The sequence below is a fragment of the Phascolarctos cinereus genome, unplaced genomic scaffold (genome assembly GCF_003287225.1).
Source record: "Phascolarctos cinereus isolate Bilbo 61053 unplaced genomic scaffold, phaCin_HiC Scaffold_5;HRSCAF=322, whole genome shotgun sequence".
NCBI lineage: Eukaryota > Metazoa > Chordata > Mammalia > Diprotodontia > Phascolarctidae > Phascolarctos > Phascolarctos cinereus.
The window spans coordinates 19,043,104-19,063,223 of NW_027555958.1; the positions used below are offsets into that span (position 1 = coordinate 19,043,104).

A 20,120-nucleotide genomic window follows, 5' to 3' on the forward strand; every position below is an offset into this window, starting at 1 on the left:
CATGACTTCTGTGTGGGATAGGCTCACAGTCCAGCCTTCAGTGCTTTCGTTACTTGCACAATTATTGTTCCTTTTTACTTAGGACAGGAAGTCCCTGTTTATTTTTCCATCCCTTGCTCAGTGTAGATGTTTAGAGAAGTGTGTACATGTGGCCAAGCAGCGTTTAGATTGGATCCATCTGTTAAATTGTTTCTTAACTATAAACTTGAGGGCAGCATTGTAATCTCTGTTCCTACAACGGCTTGGGTTGAGAGGGAATGAACCCCCCCCCACACATTGGCTCAACAGGCTGCCATCTCAGAAATGAGTTAGAAGGTTGTCCGAGAGGGAGTGGCCTTGACCAGGGGTCAGGACATTAGGGTGCTGCCTTGAGCTCAGCCACAATTTCTTCTCTGTCCCCAGTTCTGTGGCCTCTGTCTTTCTGCCAAAGAGGTTTCAGGATTCCCGAGCCATTTCTGTTCCCTCAGGGCCTTCAGTGGAGGGACTGAAAAGGTACAAGGCCAATGACTGCTTCCCCGGGTCCGGTTTCTGAACCCTCCCCAAATCTTTAAGTCAAAAGTTCAAATGTCACCCTGTCCCCATCCCCCTCAGCCAATATGGTTCCCAGTAACTGGAAACCTCCCCAGTCACATCAACTAGAAACTGCCAGCAACCCTGTGTAATAGGCAGGACGGATATTTTTATGCCCAACTTGGAGAAACCCCACTAAAGGCCTCTAACACCACATCATGTCCTTGGTTTTCAAAGGCTATGCCTTCAGGTTCAGTAAGACTAGAAAGGCTGAGTCTGGTCCCATTAATGGACTGTATGGATGTGTGTGTCATCCAAGGGCCAGGCTAGCTCCATTCCAAGAGGCTCGTAATAAGGTTATCTACAGAGTGGTTAATTTTTCAGCCTCTTGTATTGAGGGCTGCATTCTGAAGAGGTGGAGGGACTGCCCGTATCCACAAAATCACAGGTGCTTGAAATAGTGTACTAATTCATAGAATCTCAGGTGTTGGGTTGGACTCCCCTGGCCATCCAGCTTTCTCCCCACCATTGTCTCTAAGAAATAATTTTACACTTTGTCTACATCTACAGATGTTTATTATGCATCTGAGGGACTGGGGATCCCCAGGCAAAAATGGAGACACACAAAGGAAATGCTGGTAAACTTGGTTGGGATGGGAGGAGTGTCATCAACAGCTGGGGGCATCTGGAAAGACTGATGGGGTGGGGGGGGGGAGCCAGGGCCTTACAAGTAGAGAGCACGGGAAAGTGCCTGCCAGGCCTGTGCAAACACACAGCAGAAACAAGCTGTTCTGTGTGAGGGTGACCAGAAGGCCAGGCTGTTTGTGGGGAGGAATAAAGTTTAATTGTCTAGCAAGATTATGAAGGTTTGAAATGCCAGCAGAGGCCACCCTGGGGATTTGTGAATTTATTTTCCTCAGGCAAGTCAAATGGGAGAATTCAATACCAAAAAGCTTTTTTAATTGTACTAGGAAAAGAGGTTTATTAAATGGAGGAAACAGTTCAGGTTTTTGGGAGTAGGCTCTGAGTTTCTGATTGTTTCCTATTATGGATGCCTTTTGTTTTTACATCAGGGATTTCCAGATATACCCTCTGTCCAGCCTTATCCCCAAGAAGAGCCCCAAGTCTGCCAGTCTATGCAACATCCCACACCCATAGTCCTCCACCTCTGAAAGAAATAAAGGATGCCAATTTCCCCATCAGTTCCTCCAGAGACAAGATTAGCCATCTTAGTCATACTGCTTTGGCTTCCTTTCACTGTTTTCATTTGAATGAAATTGTGTGACCTTAAGCCCATGATGAAACTAGGGCAATGATTCACATGTCTTCTTCCTGTTGTCTAGTGACTTTATATAACTACCTAACATTTTCCTTGCTCTAGCCCCTCACCCCCACCCCATCCCCACATAGGGAAGAGGGGGACGGTGCCTTCTCCTGTACTCAGGTCTTTTGTCCAAGAAGAAAGCAAAGCTACTCACTAGGGCAGTTGTCTGGGTGAGAAACCAGCTTTTTAAATCAGGACCCTGTGCGGCTCAGATGGCCCCCGTCTGTCTCCTCCAGGAATGCTGAGGGCTGTGGAAATGAAAGCATGACATCTCTCCCTCACCAGCTGTCAGACAGCCAGAGAGCAGGCTGGGATGGAAATTTCCTTTAATTCAGACAAATGTGTCACATTGCAGTGCGTTTGCAAGTAGGGAAGACAGCTTATGTAGGGCATGCAGCCCAGCACAGTGTTGGAGAAATACTTATTTTTTTAGTTGACTGGTCTTATACATCCATCACTGCCCTTAGTGAATTATTCATGTGCCCTTCCTGAAAAGAACAGTGTTGCCCATTTCACAGTTACAAAACTGAAGAGCATTCATTTGAAGAAGGCAAAGGCGCCTGAAGCAGCCTGCATTGAGAAAGATGGGGTGTGCACGTTGAAAGTCCAAACCCAGATACTCATTTCTTGCTGCTGTTTCAGTTGTGTTTGGCTCCTCATGACCCCATTTGGGGTTTTCTTCGCAAAGATACTGGAGTGGTTTGCATTTCCTTCCCTTCTCCAGCTCATTTGACAGATGAGGAAACTGAGGCAAACGGATGAAGTAACTTGCCCAGGGTCACACAGTTATTAAGTGTCTGAGGCTGACTTTGAACGCAGGTCTTCCTAATTCCAGGCCTGGTGCTCTATCTGCTGCAGTGCCACCTAGCTGCCCTTATTTATTCAGTTACTTTCCAACAAAATATGAGCTCCTGGAGAATAGCATTATCTTCAATATCCCTAACACTTACCACAAAGCTTGACCTGTAGTAGGTTGTTTAATTAATTAATTGCTTGTTAAATGGCAATTGTATACTATGATATTTTAAAATACACAGGGATTAGTTGCTTTGTAGACTTACACATTGTTAAGAGGGGAGGAGGGAAGGAAGAAGATACAGAGAATATTGGGCACACAGGTTTCATTTGGATCTGCATTGGAGAGAGACTTTGGTTTTGCAGATGGAGAAGTCCTCATTTTCAAAACAGGCCTGTGGTCAATCTGATTTTAACTGTTATTTTACCAAATGTATAAAATGGGGGGGGGGAATAAAACCATTTATATGGGGCCTATGTGCTGGGCACTGTGCAAATAAATATCTCATTTGATCCTGACAACAACCCTTCGAAGGAGGTGCTATTATTATCCTCATTTTACAGATGAGAAAACAGGTTTAGTGACTTAGCCAAGGTCACGTGGCCTGTAAGTGTCTGAGGTCATTTTCGAACTTGGGTCTTTTTGACTACAGGCCCAGCTCTCTATCCACTAGTGAAATCGGGCTTCATGATTGTAACTCGTGTTTGTACAGAAGAGAGGGTTTGCCAGTTATGTGTAACTGTTTTCTCTTTTAACACTGCAGGCCCCGTCTGTGGAAAGGGGACTGCATTCAGCCAGAGGAGAGAACATTTTTTGGTAGGAAAGTGATTTCGGGATGTTGAGAATGTTGGGTTGTTTTTTTTTTCCAGGACGCTGAGCCCTCCCCTGGTCCCACTGTTACTGGTTGTAGCTCTAGGAAGAGACTAGAAACGGGAAAGGCACAGGCGAAGCAATCCTTATCTGCCCATCAGTACTTAGAAAAGAATCACTAAGGAAATAGAGACAGTAACCAGTTAAGCTGCTGGTTACAGAACCAACCACAGGAACTGTCAGCAGTTCTACTTTGTATCTCCTCTGTCTGGCTGCGGTGGAAATCCTTCGGGTCGTGGCCCCGGGGAGAAGAGCTGACGCGTGGGCCCTAGGGGCCTAGCCCTGGGACCAAGTTCGAGGCCGGGTTGCTGGGGACTCAGGAGCCCCGTTCGCTTTGGATCCTCGCCTTCCAAGAGCTGCCCTTGGAAGTGGGCTCAGAACGTCCTTGTCGGTCCCGGGTTTGAGCTCAGCCTCTGACTGTGTTGGGGGGAGAGGGTCAAGGGGAGGTGCCCGGGTGGGAAGAGACTTGGTCTGCAAAAAAGCCTTACTCGTCGATTTCTCATCCTGGGCAAGGGGTGGGCTAAAATGCCAAGAGGGAAGGGGGGAGTCCCAGTGGGCATCTGTGGATGACACTGAGGATCGACGTTTTAACTGGGAGGACCCCAAGCCAGCTCTCCTATTTTATAGGCGAAGAAACCGAGCCACCTGGGTCTACATTAGTAGAACTACACTGGTAGTTGGTTTTGAAAGCGGCACTCGAACCCACGTCTTCTGATGCTCTTTCTACCGTCCCTAGGGCAGAGTGGACGCAGGGAGGTGGGCGAGCAGAGACCAAGACCTAGGGAGATTTCTGCAAAGCGCTTGCCCCAGTCAGTACCCGGCACATAGTAAGCGCTCAATAAATGGTTGACGTAGAAAGCGCTGCACAGCTGCCGGCCGTGGTTTATCACACGCAAGCACACCCACGCACGTGGACGTCCGAGGGGAGCGCTCTGCGCACCTTCCGGCGCTGCCCTCGGTGGCTGCGGCCCCGCCCCCGCCCGGGATCACGTGACCGCTCTTCACTGGGGGTCCCCTAGCCTGCCACCCCACGTGACCGCTTCCGTCGTTGTCCTGGTAGCGGCTGCGTCGGGGGCGGGGGAAGTGGTGGAGGCGGTGAGAGAGGGGGGAGGAGGAGGAGGAGGAGGAGGAGGCGGCAGGGAGCGGGAGGAGGGAGAGCAGAGCCGCGCCCCGGCCGCCGCCGCCGCCTGGAGCGAGCCGGAGCCGAGGGCGGGGCGGCCGCTCGGTAAGTACGGGGGCGCGGGGCGGGGGGGGGGCTGTCACGTGCCCCGCGCGGGGGGAAGGGGGAGGGGCCGGGGAACCCCCGCAGAGACGTGGCACATCACCCCCTCCGCCCTGGGAAGGCTCTCTGAGACTAGGGGTGACCCCGCGGTGATGGGGGACACTAAAGGATGAAGACCAGCTCCGGAAAGCCGGCTGGAGGAGGAGGACCTGGGAGGGGCGGGGGAAGACTCCCTATAGGGAGGATCGTGGGGTCCCGGGGGCACCCGCAGCCGCCAGAACCCACCACCACCTGGACGACCAGCCACGGAGAGTTCGGTGCGCAGAGCCTGCCTGCTCTGGGAGCCTTGGTGTGGGGGGCCGGGGGCCGGCAGGGATTCCACGTGGAAGTCTACATCGAGGCGTGGGCTGGAGTGTGTGTGTGTGTGTGTGTGTGTGTGTGTGTGTGTGTGTGTGTGTGAGTGTGTGTGCGCGCGTGCATGCCTTCAGCTGTCCATGCATGCACGTTCTCTCGGAGAAACATATGTGTGTGTTGTAGTCCATGTACTTGGCATGGACTTGGTGTGTAGTCACCTGATGGATGCACTTACCTGAGGATCTCTCTCTGGCTATGGGTGTGTGTGTGGTCCATGGATGTCTGTTCTCATGCAGAAAGGGCTATGTGTGTGGTCATCTCATCATCTCATGGATGCATTTCTCTGAAGATCTCTCTCTGGCTATGGATATGTGTGTGTATGTAATCGGTTCATGAATGTAGTTTTCCTGGGGAAAGATCTGCAGGAGACCCCTGGTTGTCCTGATGCCCACCCACGGGCTGCTGAGTGTCTCTGGGGAAATTGCCACTGCGGTTCCGGTAATGTTAATAGATTGATGGTGCTGCAGTAAGGTAGTGTTTCCTGCTGGGAAGGGATTCAAATTGTGGACCTGGGAAAGATTCATGATACTAAGCTGACCGAAGGTAATCCCCATGGATCCTTCCCAGGAGATGTTTAGTGGTTGGCCATGGTGAATGGGGGCCTGTTCCTGTGGTGGGGTTGTAGGGGGCAGCTGGCAGAAGCAGAAATTGGGGAGAAATGATTGGGTCTCCTGTTATTTCGCTGAGAATAGCCATGTAAAAGTGAAGCATAGGCTGGGGGATGGGACAAGCCTGCATAGGCTCTACTGTTAATCTTATTTGCTGTCTCTTGACCATCAGAACCCACAAAACCACCCATTGAAAAGCAGTTTAATTTGAGCAGACACCCGTCTTCACAGTCCAGGACTTCTTACCGATTTAAAATCAGCAGATTGATTAAGGAAAGGGATTTACAGGGCTCCTTCTCCCTTAGCATTTTTCTCCCACCTTAATGTTCATATGATAAAATGAGGGTAGAGTCACAACATTCAGGTGGGAGAGCACCCGGAAGAAAAGAAACTGGCATTTCCTAATTAGGAAGTTACTAGATTATTTAGATCAGCCCAATGATGAGTTGTGTTAGTTTTCCTGAACCCTCCCCAAGGAAGTGTATAGAATGCTTGTATCCAGTGCTGTTCACAGGGAGTGTCAGTTACCTGTAACTGACCAAACATGGAGGGTGGGTACCTCAAGCCCAGTTGAAAAGAGCCCAGGTTTTCCACTGAGAATTATGTAAGTCATTAAGCTGTGTTGATTGCCACCCTTCTCCCCCGCAAAAAAAAAAAAATTCTTCCTGAAATTACTGATTCCTGATAAGCAGTTTTTAAAAATTGCAACTTGTGGATTAAGAGAAAAAAAATGAGTTTACTTTCAAATTATAGGCAAGAAAAAAAAAAGGCAAAACCGCACAATCTTGTTTGCTCCTGCTGCTGACATTTGTAAGATTCCCCTACCCCTACTTAGCTCACCAGGGTCCAGAAACACTGATTTGTTTGTAATAGCCCTAAGCAGTCTTTTCATGTAGACTTTGTGTGCTAACCACAAGGAGCCTGTGACCTTGAGGCTGACTCCACAGATGAATTAGTACTGGTCACATAGAGTTGCATGCACAGATTCGGTCCCTTTTGGTGTATGGATACAGATCCTGGGACAGTTAGTGTTTAGAGCGCCTGCCTGGAATTAGGAAGACTTGAGTTCAAACTCACCCTCAGACACTTAGCTGTATGGCTCTGGGCAAGTCATTAACCCTGTGTGCCTCAGTTTCCTCATCTGTAATCCAGTCAGTACATTTGCCAAGAAAACCCCAAATGGGGTCATGAAGAGTCAGACACGATGTAACAGCTGAAGAACAACAATGATATATCTATATCTATATCTATCTATCTATCTATCTATATCTATATATATATATATATATATATATCTATATATATATCTATCTATCTATCTATCTATCTATCTATCTATATATATATGTATATATATATATATATATATATATATATATATATATATATATATTCTGACCCCTCGAATTCTAGTTTCCCTGAAATCTGCATTTGGATTACAAGAGATTAAGGCTATACCTGACGAGATCAGTCTCTCTTACATTTAGTTCAAATCTTCAAAACCAAATTCACCATTGGTACCCCTCCCCATAATTGGCACAGTGTATAGAGTGCTGGGCTTGGAGTTAGGAAGACTCATCTTCATGAGTTCAAATCTGTCCTCAGACGCTGTGTGACCCTGGGCAAGTCACCTTAATCTGTTTGTCTCAGTTTCCTGTAAAATGAGCTGGTGAAAGAAATAGCAAACCACTCGAGTATCTTTGCCAAGAAAACCCCCAATGGGGTCATAGTGAGACATAACTGGAAAAAAAAAAGAAAGAAAAAAGACAAACAAAAAAAGACTGAACGACCACTACCCCTCTCTACCCAGTCTGCAGTTCCAGATTTCTCCTCAATGTATGACACTCCATCTAAAAAACATTTTTAACTCTTTCTGTGAAGACCTGCTTTAGTTATTTGTAATGATAACCTTTTTGTTTTCAGTGTGTGAAATATGCTGATTTAACCTAAAGCTTGATAAAAAGAAAATTTCATTGTAACATATCACGGGAGGGATTTTAAACAGTCTATTGAAGAACGTGTCACCCTTCAGATATACTGTTTTCTGACTTAGATGCCTTCCTTGAAATGTTTGGTCCAGACATTTTAAAAGGACTGAAGGTAACTAGTCTTGATTCTTCAGACCTGAGAAGCATTTGGAGAGAGATTTTTAAATGCTGACTAGGGAGCATCAATTGCTGTTGGGGTTACTCGAAATTCTCAAATGTAGACAGGTGCAAAATGTTAGGTTAGGCTTTAGGTCCTGGAATGGTTCCTCCCTTGGGGAGAGTTCAAGGAATTTTTAACTAATCTTTCTATCTCATCTTTCTATTCCCACCTCTGCTTGGAAGCTCCACAGGTATTTTAATCAGGCAGGTTCAAGTCAGGATTCTGGCAACAGAGCCAACAGTTTAATTCACTGGGACAGTGCCTGCTGGGTAGGCTTGAGCTTTGTCTTCTGGAAGCCCCTTCTAAGTTTAGACAGGCCTCTCACATCTTAACATGAAACCTGGTAGCAATAGGACAGTTTGATGTGACAGAAAGGGCATGGGAATGGCAGTTGTAAGTCTTGGGTTCAAATCCAGACTCTGCCACATCCTTCTAGCTGGCTAACCTTGAGAGAAAAAACCTCAGTTTCTTCATCTCTAGAATGGGGGCAGTTACAGTTTTACAGCCTTCCTCTTAAAGAACTCTGTAAAGGTGAGTTGCTGTTAGGAAAGAGTTGGTTCTTTGCTCTCTTTTTGGTGGCTGTTTGCTTATCTAGATCACTTAGATGCCACAGAGATGGGAACCGTAGACTTACAGAGTTAGAGTTGCTATGCCTTACCCAATTATTTCTGAATCATATTTACTTGGTTTTCGTTGTCTTGTCCTGTGTCCTTGGCTCTACTCGGAACATAGATTTTCTCTTATTTCTTCCCCCCAGCTTTGTTTCCAGCATGAGTGCAGAGCTCAATGTCCCTGTGGACCCTTCCCCGCCAGCTTGCCCTGAACCGGGTAATAAAGGGATGGATTATCGGGACTGGGTTCGTCGCAGCTACCTGGAATTGGTCACTTCTAATCATCATTCAGTACAAGCCCTTTCTTGGAGGAAGCTCTACCTGAGCAGGGCCAAGCTCAAAGCTTCCAGCAGGACTTCCGCCTTGTTGTCTGGATTCGCCATGGTGAGTTTTTAACTGATGTCTTGGGATGGGAAGATGCTGTCAGCAAGACCTTGTGTCTGCTGGGGTCCTTTGGTGTTTCCTAAAGTCAAGGACTGCCCCTTGGCCTGCACTGACAGCCAAGCAGTGCTTGTCAGGAGATTTTTGCCAACACCCTGAGTTCTGCAGAGGGGGTGTGTGTGTTGAGGTTGCTGCTGAGGCTTGCCAGCAGTTCAAAGGGGCTCTTTTTTTTAAAGAAATGAGCCTTTCTGGACCACACATGTGAGTTAGCTGATGGGAATCCAGGAACACTGAGTTGTTAGTCTTTGTGTACATGAATTTAATACTTTGTGCCAAGAGAACGGCACGGCTGGAGATTTTAGGTCTTACTGAGTATCTTCACATACTTCCTTCTGTTTGATTTTCATGGCAATCCACTGAGGTAGTGGGTGAAGCATTATCCCCATTTTATAGGGGGAGAAACTGAGGATCAGGTTAAGGTCACACAGGCAGGAAGTTCAAGCCACTGGGTCCTCACTCCCAAGTGTCCTTGTTCTCATCCCCTCTAGCCCTTAGAACTAATTGCTGTCAGGAGGTCTGCCGCTCTTTCAGACACTACTAACTGTATTTCCTGGGTGAGGACATGGTCAGGGCTCTGAAAGGATGTTCACAAAACACGGTCGTCCCCCAGATAAACTTGCTCCTGCAAAGCCAGCGTTGGGCTATGTGAGTGACCTCCTCAGTTTTGCTGCCAGGTTGGAAGAGTCCTGACTTCCCAAAAGTGACCTGAGTGATGGCCTCATACCTGTGAGAACCATGAGAAAGTTCTGTTTAGCTCAGCAGGCCTGGATTAAGCACCTACTGCATGCAGGCACCATGCTGGGTGCTAGGGGGATGGACAGGCAAAAACAAAGCCAGCCCTGCTCTCTGAAAGCCAATATTTCACTAGGGAAATATAGGCTGTGTCCAGAGGTGTACAAATGAGGTTCTTTGAAGAGAAAGAGTAGACAGTGTTGAAGACGGCATCTGCCATGGTTTCTGATACCTTGGAAGGATATCCATCATGAAGGGAGCCAAAAAGTTGGCTTCCAAGGAGTTAGATGCATGATTTTATATGGTAGTTTTTGAAGAAATCCAGCCAAATCGTTTCCATTTAATAGAGTCCCAGGGCCTGGACATCCCTTACGTTCTGGATCAGGAAAAGAGTTGAGGCCAAAGAATGTTTTTTCCCAGCTAACCGAATGCACACCCATGTTGAGGACCAGAAGATAAGTTATAAACACTGAGTCATTTATGAGGTCACAGGTTTAGGATTACTTTTCCTGGAGAAGTCACAAGAACAGCCCTCAAATTTATTAGGTTCAGTTCAGTTCCCATTTGTGAATCATCTGCTGCGTGCAAGCCCCTGTCCTTTGGGATGGGGACACGGGGACAGAACGTTCTTTTCTCTTCTCTGCTGTTAGTGCCATGCAGTTAGAGGCTTGTATTTGAATCTTACTTCCACAAATTATGCCCTCAGTGACCTTGGACAAGTCACACAACTCCAGCCTCTTGTCCTCGTCAGTCTTTGATATAGCCCATGGCCCCCAAGGCCTCACAGCTCCAGAGCCATCATCCAATGGCACTGGGACTGGGTACACAAGGCAAGCATGACATCGCTTGGAGAAGGACAGCTTTAGGGAGTGTCAGGACTTTGTAGAGACAGCTGAGTAGAGTCTGGAAGGGAAAACAGGGATTCTGAGAGGAAGGAGCACATTGTAGACACGAGAGCACAGCCTGGGCAAAAACTCGGAGGTGGGAGATAGAGGGATGCATCTGAGGAATCTGGCTGGTGCTCGAGGAAGGCATGAAGTGGAGTCTGAGGAGACGAGCCTGGGATGAGAAGTGGGAGCCAGATCGTGGGGACCTGACAGGTCACGTTGAGGGCTAGCATACCTTTTGCCCTGGCTGCAGCAGAGTGACCGAGCCCAACCTGTGCCTTGGGGAGCTTATTTTTGTGGGCAGATTGAAGAAGGGAGAGGAGAGCCTGGAAGTGGGGACCCTAATTTGGAGGCAATTTCAGCCCCCCAGGTAGGAGGTGGTAGGGGCTTAAACTGTGGTGAATCTGAGTGGAGAGAAAGGGAGGGACGTAAACAACGTGGAGAGAGAATTGATGAGACTTGGCAGCCGATGGTGGAAGGGGACACGGGCAAGGAAGAGCCGAGTGACTCTGAGGTCACAGACCTCCTTGCCTAAGAGGACAGCCGTCCCCAGTGAAAACTGGTTTGGAGGCAGGGCTGCTTGATGGCGAGAAGGTAACGGAAGGGACTTCAGAGACCATTGAGTCTCACCCAGTCGTTTTACAGATGAGGAAACTGAGGCCTGATGTGGGGAAGTGACTTGCCTAGGGACACACAGGTAGGATGTGGCAGAGCTAAGTTGAGTCTTCCAGCCGTCACGCTCATGTTCTTAATGTTCACGCTGAGGCATGACTGCTCACTGCTAGGGTTCAGCGAGTTCCATGTCCAGGGATGGAGCCTTAGAAATGACCCTTAGAGAACAGGCGGGCTGGCACTGGCTGTGCTTGCCTTGTTCTGAGCAGAGCCTGGGGGACCTCCGGGAGGAGGCTCTGTGGTGAGGCAGGGTTGGAGATCAGGAGAGATGTTAGGTTTAACCATTATCTCTGCCCAGATCCATCTCACCAGCCCCAGTGTCTCCCCTGATCACCAGCTGCCTACCGGACACTTCAAATTAGACACGAGTCTCAAAGACAGCTTAAGCCCAACATCATTAAAAACTGAACACATCATTTCCCTGTGAACCCTCCCCATGTCCAAATGTTTCTCATTCTTTAAAAGCATTACCACCATCTTAGTATCTGAGATTAGTCATTTCACTCGCCTTTACCTCATGCATCCAGTCCTGCAAAAATGGACATTTCTGCCTTCATGCTGTCTCTGGTACTGATTCCTCTACGCTCACACAGCTAGCTCCGACCCAAGCTCAGGCTGTTCTTACCTCTCACCTGGATCATTACGGCCATCTCCTCGTGGGCTTCTCCACTCGAGGCCGTCCTCTCCCAGAGTAATTTTCCTTAAGCACAGACCGGACCGTGTGGCTCCCCTACTCAACCAGCTCTCGTGGCTCCCTGTGGCCTCTCGGATTCCATATAACCCTCTGTTACAACCTGGCCCCAACCCCATGTCTCTGGGTTCATTGGACATTATTGTCTCTCCCACACCATTCGATTGGCCAAAGCAGCCTTCTCTCTTTTCCTCACACGTGACATCCCACCTCCCATCTTTGTGCTCCTGCCTCCAGGCATCCCTCCTGCCTGGAAGGCATTCCCTCTTGACTTCCGTGTCCTGGCCCTCCCTCCCCCCGCCATCCCCGCCACTTCTGGTGCCCAGACCTCCCAGTCTACCTTGTAGTGAATCATTTTGTTTGTCTGCCTGTCTATATATATTTACGTGGATTCTGATATAGGTAGTTATATCTATGTAGATGTTACGTAGATGTAGATGTACACAGCTGTACTCTCTACAGAGTGTGTGTGTACTTTATAGTCTATGCCTATATTTTATATGTACTTGCCTCCCCAACTAGAATATAAGCTCGTTGTGAATAGAGATGGTTTCATTCTTTGTACTTGTATCCCTAATGCCTAGCACTGTGCTTGGCACACAGCATGTGCTTAATAAATACTTGTTGATCTGTCCAGAGACGATGAGGACTAAGAGACAATTATTAGCTAAATTTAGTTAATTGTTGATAATCTTTTTTAATTAATTATTTTAAACTTAAATACTAAAACTTAAATACAAAATAAGAAAAAGAAACCCATTATAAACTTAAATACTAAAACAAATACAACATAAGAAAAAGCATTATAAATACTAAAATTTAAGTACAAAACAAGAAAAGAAGAAGCATTGCCATGTGCACAGCAGAACATGAGAGAGGATTCAAAATATACAGCAATAAATTTCCATTTCCAGAAAGCCTATGTAGTAAATACTATGCATTGTGTTCAGAGCTGTCCATGTTCTCTTTGCTTCCTTGTAAATTTTCTTTTGTTCTCTGCTGTGCACTTTTTACTTTGTTCTTTTTTCCCCTTCCTCAACTGTTGATAATCTCGAAGGTAGCCAAGAACATTGCCATGAGAAGAATGACGCTTATAGCTAATGGTGGAGAATGCCTTGAGGTCATTGGGCCCATTCCCATCTTGGGTCTAAACCAGCTTGTACAGACAAGCAGATTTTTGCTTTTGAGATTCCTGGGGAGACTCACCTTTGTCTGTCTTTGTTCTCTGCTCCACTGTTATTCTTCCCAATGGCCGAGACATTTGTTGTCTCACTAAAATCTCTGAAGCCCATTTCTTCTTGTTTGGCCCTAATCCCATCATAACCCCCACATTTCCTTAAAGACAACAGCCCTTTCTGGTTTTCTCCTTTCAAGGCTGCGCAACCCTAATGCCTCTGACTTTTCCTCACAGGACCTATTCTCTTTCTTTTTCTTGGGGGTGGGGGGGCCTAGGAAATAGGGTTAAGTGACTTGCCCAGGGTCACACAGCTAGTAAGTGTTATGTGTCTGAGGCCGGATTTGAACTCAGGTCTTTCTGACTCCAGGGCCGGTGCTCTATCCACTGCACCACCTAGCTGCCCGAGGACCTATTCTCCATCCCCTTAATTTTCTTTGTTAATAGTCTCTGTATCTTTTCCACATCTCCACATCCTTTTGACCAGAGCACAGCTTGTAGTAAGAGTGATTGAGTCATGAAGGTGATGGGGAGGGGATGACTTGAGCCTTGCCACTTGGTAGCCCATCTCCTAAGCGGGTTGGGGTATGCTGCCAACTCCTCTTTGGCTTGTCCACTGAGACTGCCAGATCCTCTTGGTCTGTGCCAGGTATTTCAGGACAAACGGAAAGCAGCTCCACCTGTAGGATGAATATTTAAACATCGAGGGAGGTAGTAGAGTCTTCTGTACTTCTCTAGCTGAAATCATTTTGGGGCAGCTTTGGGTGTCTCCAGTATTTCTCAAGGTTTGGTGGAGTGTGTGCCCCTCTTGTGGCTGGGGAGGCAGGGCTCTCACAGGTACAGAGCCTTCCCCTGTCCCCTTTCCCAGGAACTACTTAGATCCCATCTCTATAAGGCAATCAGGCTTCTGGGTGCTGTGAGTTCTGGGAAGGCCAGGAGAAGGGTTTTGTCACTTCATGTCCAAGTCAGAGCACGAGCCCCTGGCCAGAGCTGCCTTTGGTACTGTGCAGATGAGGCTGCCCACTTCTTCCATATCACAGAGGGGATGGAGAGCATTAGGGAAGCAGAGTGGACTCAGGATGCTGTCAGCTCCTATTTGGAGAGCAAGAACATGTTCTAGTACATGTGTGTCCACACGTGCATACATACACACAAACAGCTCTGTTGGAACACACTGGATCTGAGGTGCATTCTGGACCACTTGGGCCAGAAGTCTTGATTCCCTACTGCTCTGTCCTCAAGTCACCTGTCATCTGTCTGGGGAAAGGGGGCACCTTTCTTGGGACGCCTGCTCACCTGTCCTAGCCGTGGGATTCCTCGTATGGACCGTCCCGGGCATCTGACTCCCCGAGCTTCTCTTTCCATGCCAGGAGCCTCACGGAACGAGGGCTTGGTGAGCAATTCCGAGCTTGCCTAACATTGAAGACTGTCTTCAAATTTCTGCTGGGAACCCAGCAGTCTGGATGATGCCCTGACCCGGGCCTTGCCAGGCCTGTTTTTGGGGTGGCAGGCGTGTTCCTGAGAGAACGTTGTCATTCGCCTGTGTTAGTTTGCAGTGGTAACTAAGACCATTAATTGAGCATTACGATCATTGCTTATGAGCAGGAGAGGTGAAAGCAGTATCACTCGGTGCTTGCCTGAAACGGCACTTCTTAAACTGTGGGGCACTGAAGGGTTTAAGAAGCCCTGATCTGAACAACCTAAGAAGGAGAGCATGGCAGACGCCCCGCCTTCGTCTTCTAGGCCGGCTCCAAGGTGCCCCCTTTTGTTTTGCAGGTGGCCATGGTGGAGGTGCAGCTGGAGATGCAGTACCAGTACCCCCAGATGCTCCTGATCGCCTTCAGCGCCTGCACCACGGTGCTGGTGGCGGTCCACCTCTTCGCCCTCCTCATCAGCACCTGCATCCTGCCCAACGTGGAAGCCGTGAGCAACATTCACAACTTGAACTCCATCAGCGAGTCCCCCCATGAGCGCATGCACCCCTACATCGAGTTGGCCTGGGGCTTCTCCACCGTTCTGGGGATCCTCCTCTTCCTGGCAGAGGTGGTGCTCCTGTGCTGGATCAAATTCCTCCCTGCGGACTCGAGCGCGAAAGGCGGGCCTGACTCCAAGCCGGGGCCAACCGGCCACGCCGGCTGGCAGGCCGCCCTGGTGTCCACCATCATCATGGTGCCGGTGGGGCTCATCTTTGTCGTGTTCACCATTCACTTCTATCGCTCCTTGGTCCGACACAAAACAGAGCGTCACAATCGGGAGATAGAGGAGCTTCACAAACTGAAAGTCCAGCTGGACGGCCACGAGAGGAGCTTGCAGGTCGTGTGAGTAGCCGGACACGCTGGGGGGAGGGGGGATGTCCTTGTGAAGGGCAGAGAAGCTGGAAATAAAACAGGCATTTTGTTCGCAGGAGCACAATAGTCGCTTGAGTTTTTCGGAATATTAAAAATCCAAATTGTTAATTCCTGTTTCTGTGAGGCTGCTTAGACACTGCCACATAGTTCAAGACCAGAATTTTATTCAGTCTCAATACTATAATAATCTGTGGGAAATCATCCCTGAGATGAGGGAAATACTTTAAAATAAGAAACTGTTGCCAAGAAGAGTAAGTTTCCCTCTCCCTTCCCATCTAACAAAAGTAAACTATTTTAAGAGGTAGAGACCAGCCTCCTTGGGCATGGGACACACGGAGCTCTGGATCTCTCCTGAGGAAGAGTCTCGATGTTGCCCCTTTTTCTACAAATCGCTAAAACGGAACAATCCAGGACAAGCCTGGAGCACAGCCTCTCTTCCTTGCCTTGTGCTGTAGCCTCTACATCACAGAGGGGGAGGGCGGTGAGGATGTGCCTGGAACCACCAAGCTCCTGACCCCTTAGAGAAGTTGTCTCCTGCAGGCAGCCGTGCAGATGTGCCCTCAGGGCAGGCAGTGCAAGCTGCCTAAAAAGGAGCCTCTAGCCATCTGCTCCTTGCTGGCTGACACCATCTGGGCCGGCCAGGGATGGGAGGCTCATTCCCCAAGACTCTCCAAAGATTCTTTCCTCCCACCCTGTGTTTCCTGGGGCATCCTGCTCCTGCCTGCTGCCCTGCAGCATTTGGAGATCACGTCTTAGGCGACCACCCCAAAGCCTTCTTACCCCAGCCACTGGGAGGCATCTGGTCTGCCCAGTCCCTCCAGTGGGAGAGCCGGATCATGCCTGTCTTCATGCAGGCCCGAGGCCAGGTATTTCTGGTCTTGAAGGCTGGCATCCCCGAGGGTCCCTGTGCCCCTCTCGAGATCACCGGCTCTTCACAGTTGGAAGGGACCTTCCTCAGAGGTCACCGAGTCTTCCACTCACGTCCATGTGATCTTGTTCTTGCCTCCTCGCTCCTGTGCTGGACTGACATTTTAAATTGCTCTGATGTGGGCCTGGACCAGGACTTGCCAGCCTGTACTCCGGCCCAGATTGACTTTGTGGCTCAGGGGGAACCACTGAAACTTTTCATGAGGACCCAGGTCTTGGTTTCACTTCTGTAAAATGAAAGGGCTGAAACCTAAGTACCTGCTTACCAAGAACCTTTCTGTGATCACTGTCCAAGGACAGGGCTCTTCACGTGGGTACACTGACACCTTAGGAGACCATGGGTAGGCTTTAGGGAGTTCACGAATTTGGATGGGAAGAAATGACATCTGTTTTCACTGTAACCTCTACCTGAAATGTAGCATTTCTTTCCATTGTAAATTTTTGGAAAACAAATTGAAGAGTTCATAGACTTAACCAGACCGCCCAAAGGGAACCTGACACAAAAGAGACGTCCCCATCTCCCATCCTCTGAGAAGAGAAGGCACAGTGGGAAGAAGAATCAGAATGGCCTGCACCTCCTGCATGTTGGGCATCTCCGAGTCAGCAGCTCTTGAACGACTGGCCTTTACTGTAGTCACATGAAAGAGGCTCTGACCTCACAGGGAAGTTTTTTGTTTGTTCTTACAGATGATAGTAGAGTTCCCTAGGACCCTTCTTTACACTGTTTTCTCATCTTTAAGGGCAACTTAATATAGTAATTTTTCAGAGCCTACACCATCTCTGCTATAAATAAAGTCCTTAAAGGCCTAAGAAGTGACATGCCCTTGTCAACAATATTAAAAACATACCCTTGAAACGTGAAGAACTCTCCTGTGAGGTAGGTAGGGAATGCCTAATACAAGTTGTTGCTGCAGTGTTAATGGAAGGTTGTGACTTGCAGCCAGTCCCTCATCCCGGCATAGAAGTGACCCTGAGTTTTTGAAGACCACAGCAGCGGCCCAGTCTGCCTGCCTGGCCAAGTGCACAGCCATGGTCGCCACCTGGTGGCACCAGGCCATGGTAGTCGTGGAGGGTCCAAGAAATTCCGCCCCATTAAGCTGAAGACAAAACTTGAAATACTTGTGCAACACACTCTCTGCATGCTGGTGAGCCATTTTCTCTTTAATGTGTTTTTGTTGAATCTACGCCCTTTAATCTTGTTGGACACATCAGGTTTACTGTTTTAAGCCCTGTAAAAATACGGAAGTTGAGACTGGTGCACAAAGACTGCTTTGCAGTTTGTGGTGTGATACATGAGGAGCTAAGAGGGAGGAGTCTGGGCTCTTCTCCAACATGATCCACAAGGGAACTCGGGAGCCGATTGTGGGGAGCCAATGGGAAGGCTGTCCCGTGGCCTCCGGTCTTTATCTAGAATTCCTGGCCTGGACACAGATGTGCTAAGAGGCAGGTGGGATGCAGGCTGAGTTCTAACCTCCTCTGCTGGTCTGGCGGGATGGCTGAGCTGCTCCAGAAAGGGCTTCCAGACTTTTAAAGAAAAGCCATCCATTTTCTGGCCCAGGTTGACCCTATTCAGAGCAGTTGTTATAAAACGTAGTGTTGTCTAGATTTTTGACTTGGACCTGTCTGGTAATAAATATGGAACAGAAGCAGCAATGCTGTTGAAGAGGCATCGCCTTCTCCACCATGGAGGGCCGAGGAGTTAGGGCACCACGATGCGCTCCTTCTGGCCTCAGAAGAGCTCTGTGTTCTTTTTTGTCTGTGATGGTTCTCAGGGTGTTGTTCAGAGGTGATAAAGAGCTGATATGCAGAGATGCAACAGCACGTGGAATTGACTGCAGTGGTGTCTACAGAACTGTGAATATTTCTAAATAAACTGAGCAGATTAGGTTGCAAACCAGAAAAAAAAAACTTGGGAAAAAAAATGGGGGAGGAACCTTGGTGGGCACTTTGATGAGTCGTCAAAAGCTGGACACTGTTTAGGGAAGGTCTCACAAGGACATAGGCAGGGCTTAATAAATACCTGTCATTTGACTGGCCCTTTGCAATTTCCTGACTCCTGCAGTCCTAGGACTGCTCTGGAGGCTCAGGGCTAATGCTGGGTCCCACTCTGGGGAGCATAGGGATCTCCCTGCACTTGTTTCTACTAAACTCAAATCCAGGCTTAGATCCCTTAAGGCACAGGGAGCAGGTTGGCCTCTTATTTTCTGATTAACTCCTAGCCACTAGAGCACTTGCTCTGTCCTTGCCTTCATGGCTCCTGTCAAACCTCGACACTCAAATGTTTTGAGATGACTCTGAATTCAGAGCACCTCCACTTCATATTCGTCGCTGTTTCAAGATTCAGTCATTCCTGTTGTAGTCATTGAGAAGGCCAAATACTTTTAAGCATCCAGAGAAAAGTCACATTTTTCTCGTGAGATCTTTTACAACAGAATGATCCGACCTCGGAGGCACAAAGGTGGCACTTGGACAGACACTCGTACCTACTGTAGGTGACACTGGTCTTTATCGATGCATGGAAGTCGTGTAAAGCGTATATATTGTACATGATCTTTCTCCCGTGTGGGCTGAATAAATAACTGAGGCTATAAAAAGCTCATTTGATTTTGTGTAGTTTCAAAGATCAAGGCTTTCATATCATTGCATGGAGGGATGTGACCTTAGGATTCCATTAAGCACATCCCCGAGTCCAAGGACTGACTGACTGTTCACCACAGGAACAAGTTTATTCACCCTTCTCTTAAGGACCCCTAGAATCCTCCTCATTAAAAGTCTTTTGCCCAACTACTTTAAAAAGCCTTATAGTCTTAATTAGAGGCCTCAATTCCTATTGTACAAAGAGGGACATCTCACCTCTCAAGGTGAGATACTTTCCCCAGACCAAACCAATTAAGATGATGACTATGCTTGATATAAATCTTGGGCATCTTCACCCCTTTATCTGGGACTACAGGGGAAGGGATATTCAACCAAAGGCATCACTGAAGTCTACGGGCATGGAATGAAGAACACCTCAGACACATAACACTTATTAGCTGTGTGACCCTGGACAAGTCACTTAACCCCACTGCCTAGCCAAAAAGGGGGGGGGAAGGAAGAACAGATGAGCTAACTAGCTGGGTGGGGTGGGGAGGAGCCTCACTCGTTTCCAACCCAGTTGAATAGGAGCAGATAATCAGCTCTATGCTTGACTTATGGATAAGCCCCATTGGCTTAGGTCAGACTCCCTACATATAATTTTAATAATAGGGAAAGTTTTTTGAGACTACACTTTTTTTTTTTAGGCAGTTGGGGTTAAGTGACTTGCCCAGGGTCACACAGCTAGTAAGTGTCAGATGTTTGGTCTGAGGCCAAATTTGAACTCAGGTTCTCCTGACTTCAGGGCAAGTGCTCTATCCACTGCGCTAGCTAGCTGCCCCCGAGACAAGACTTTTCGTGACTGGCAGCTAGAGTAGAAAAATCACCAGACGATGTTAGGAGACCTGGGTTCAAGTTCCAACTCCCAAGACACTGGGCAAATCCCCATCTTTCCCCCTCTCCTCTCTGGTCATTTCCTTGTCTTTGAAAGAGGGGGAGGTTGGACAATTGGACCAGGTGGTCTCCAAAGGTCCTCTTAGCTCTGAAATTCTGATTCTAAACTATATTTAGGGAATTTCGTGTATATGAGGTAGTGGACGACATCATGTGTAAACACGTTTAGAAAAGGGTTTATTCCCCCCCACAGATCTCTATGCTTGTTGAAAAT

The 20,120-nt window shown here is 48.1% G+C and overlaps 1 protein-coding gene across 5 annotated transcripts; it reads left to right on the forward strand.

Moving 5' to 3' along the window:
* Nucleotides 1–4,613: 4,613 nt before the first annotated feature.
* On the forward strand, nucleotides 4,614–15,556 carry ORAI2 (ORAI calcium release-activated calcium modulator 2). 5 transcript variants are annotated; one of them, XM_078154703.1, is made up of 3 exons: nucleotides 4,614–4,725; nucleotides 8,650–8,720; nucleotides 14,877–15,556. In XM_078154703.1, exons 2-3 carry the CDS (start codon nucleotides 8,679–8,681, stop codon nucleotides 15,420–15,422), a joined length of 588 nt encoding a protein of 195 aa, XP_078010829.1. In that variant the 5' UTR covers nucleotides 4,614–4,725; nucleotides 8,650–8,678; the 3' UTR covers nucleotides 15,423–15,556. The 5 variants fall into 5 exon arrangements, with proteins under 5 accessions (XP_078010829.1, XP_020861407.1, XP_020861408.1 ...); XM_021005748.2 differs by having other exon boundaries at nucleotides 4,617–4,725; nucleotides 8,650–8,887; XM_021005749.2 differs by lacking the exon at nucleotides 4,614–4,725 and adding an exon at nucleotides 4,789–5,039 and having other exon boundaries at nucleotides 8,650–8,887.
* Nucleotides 15,557–20,120: the final 4,564 nt, after the last annotated feature.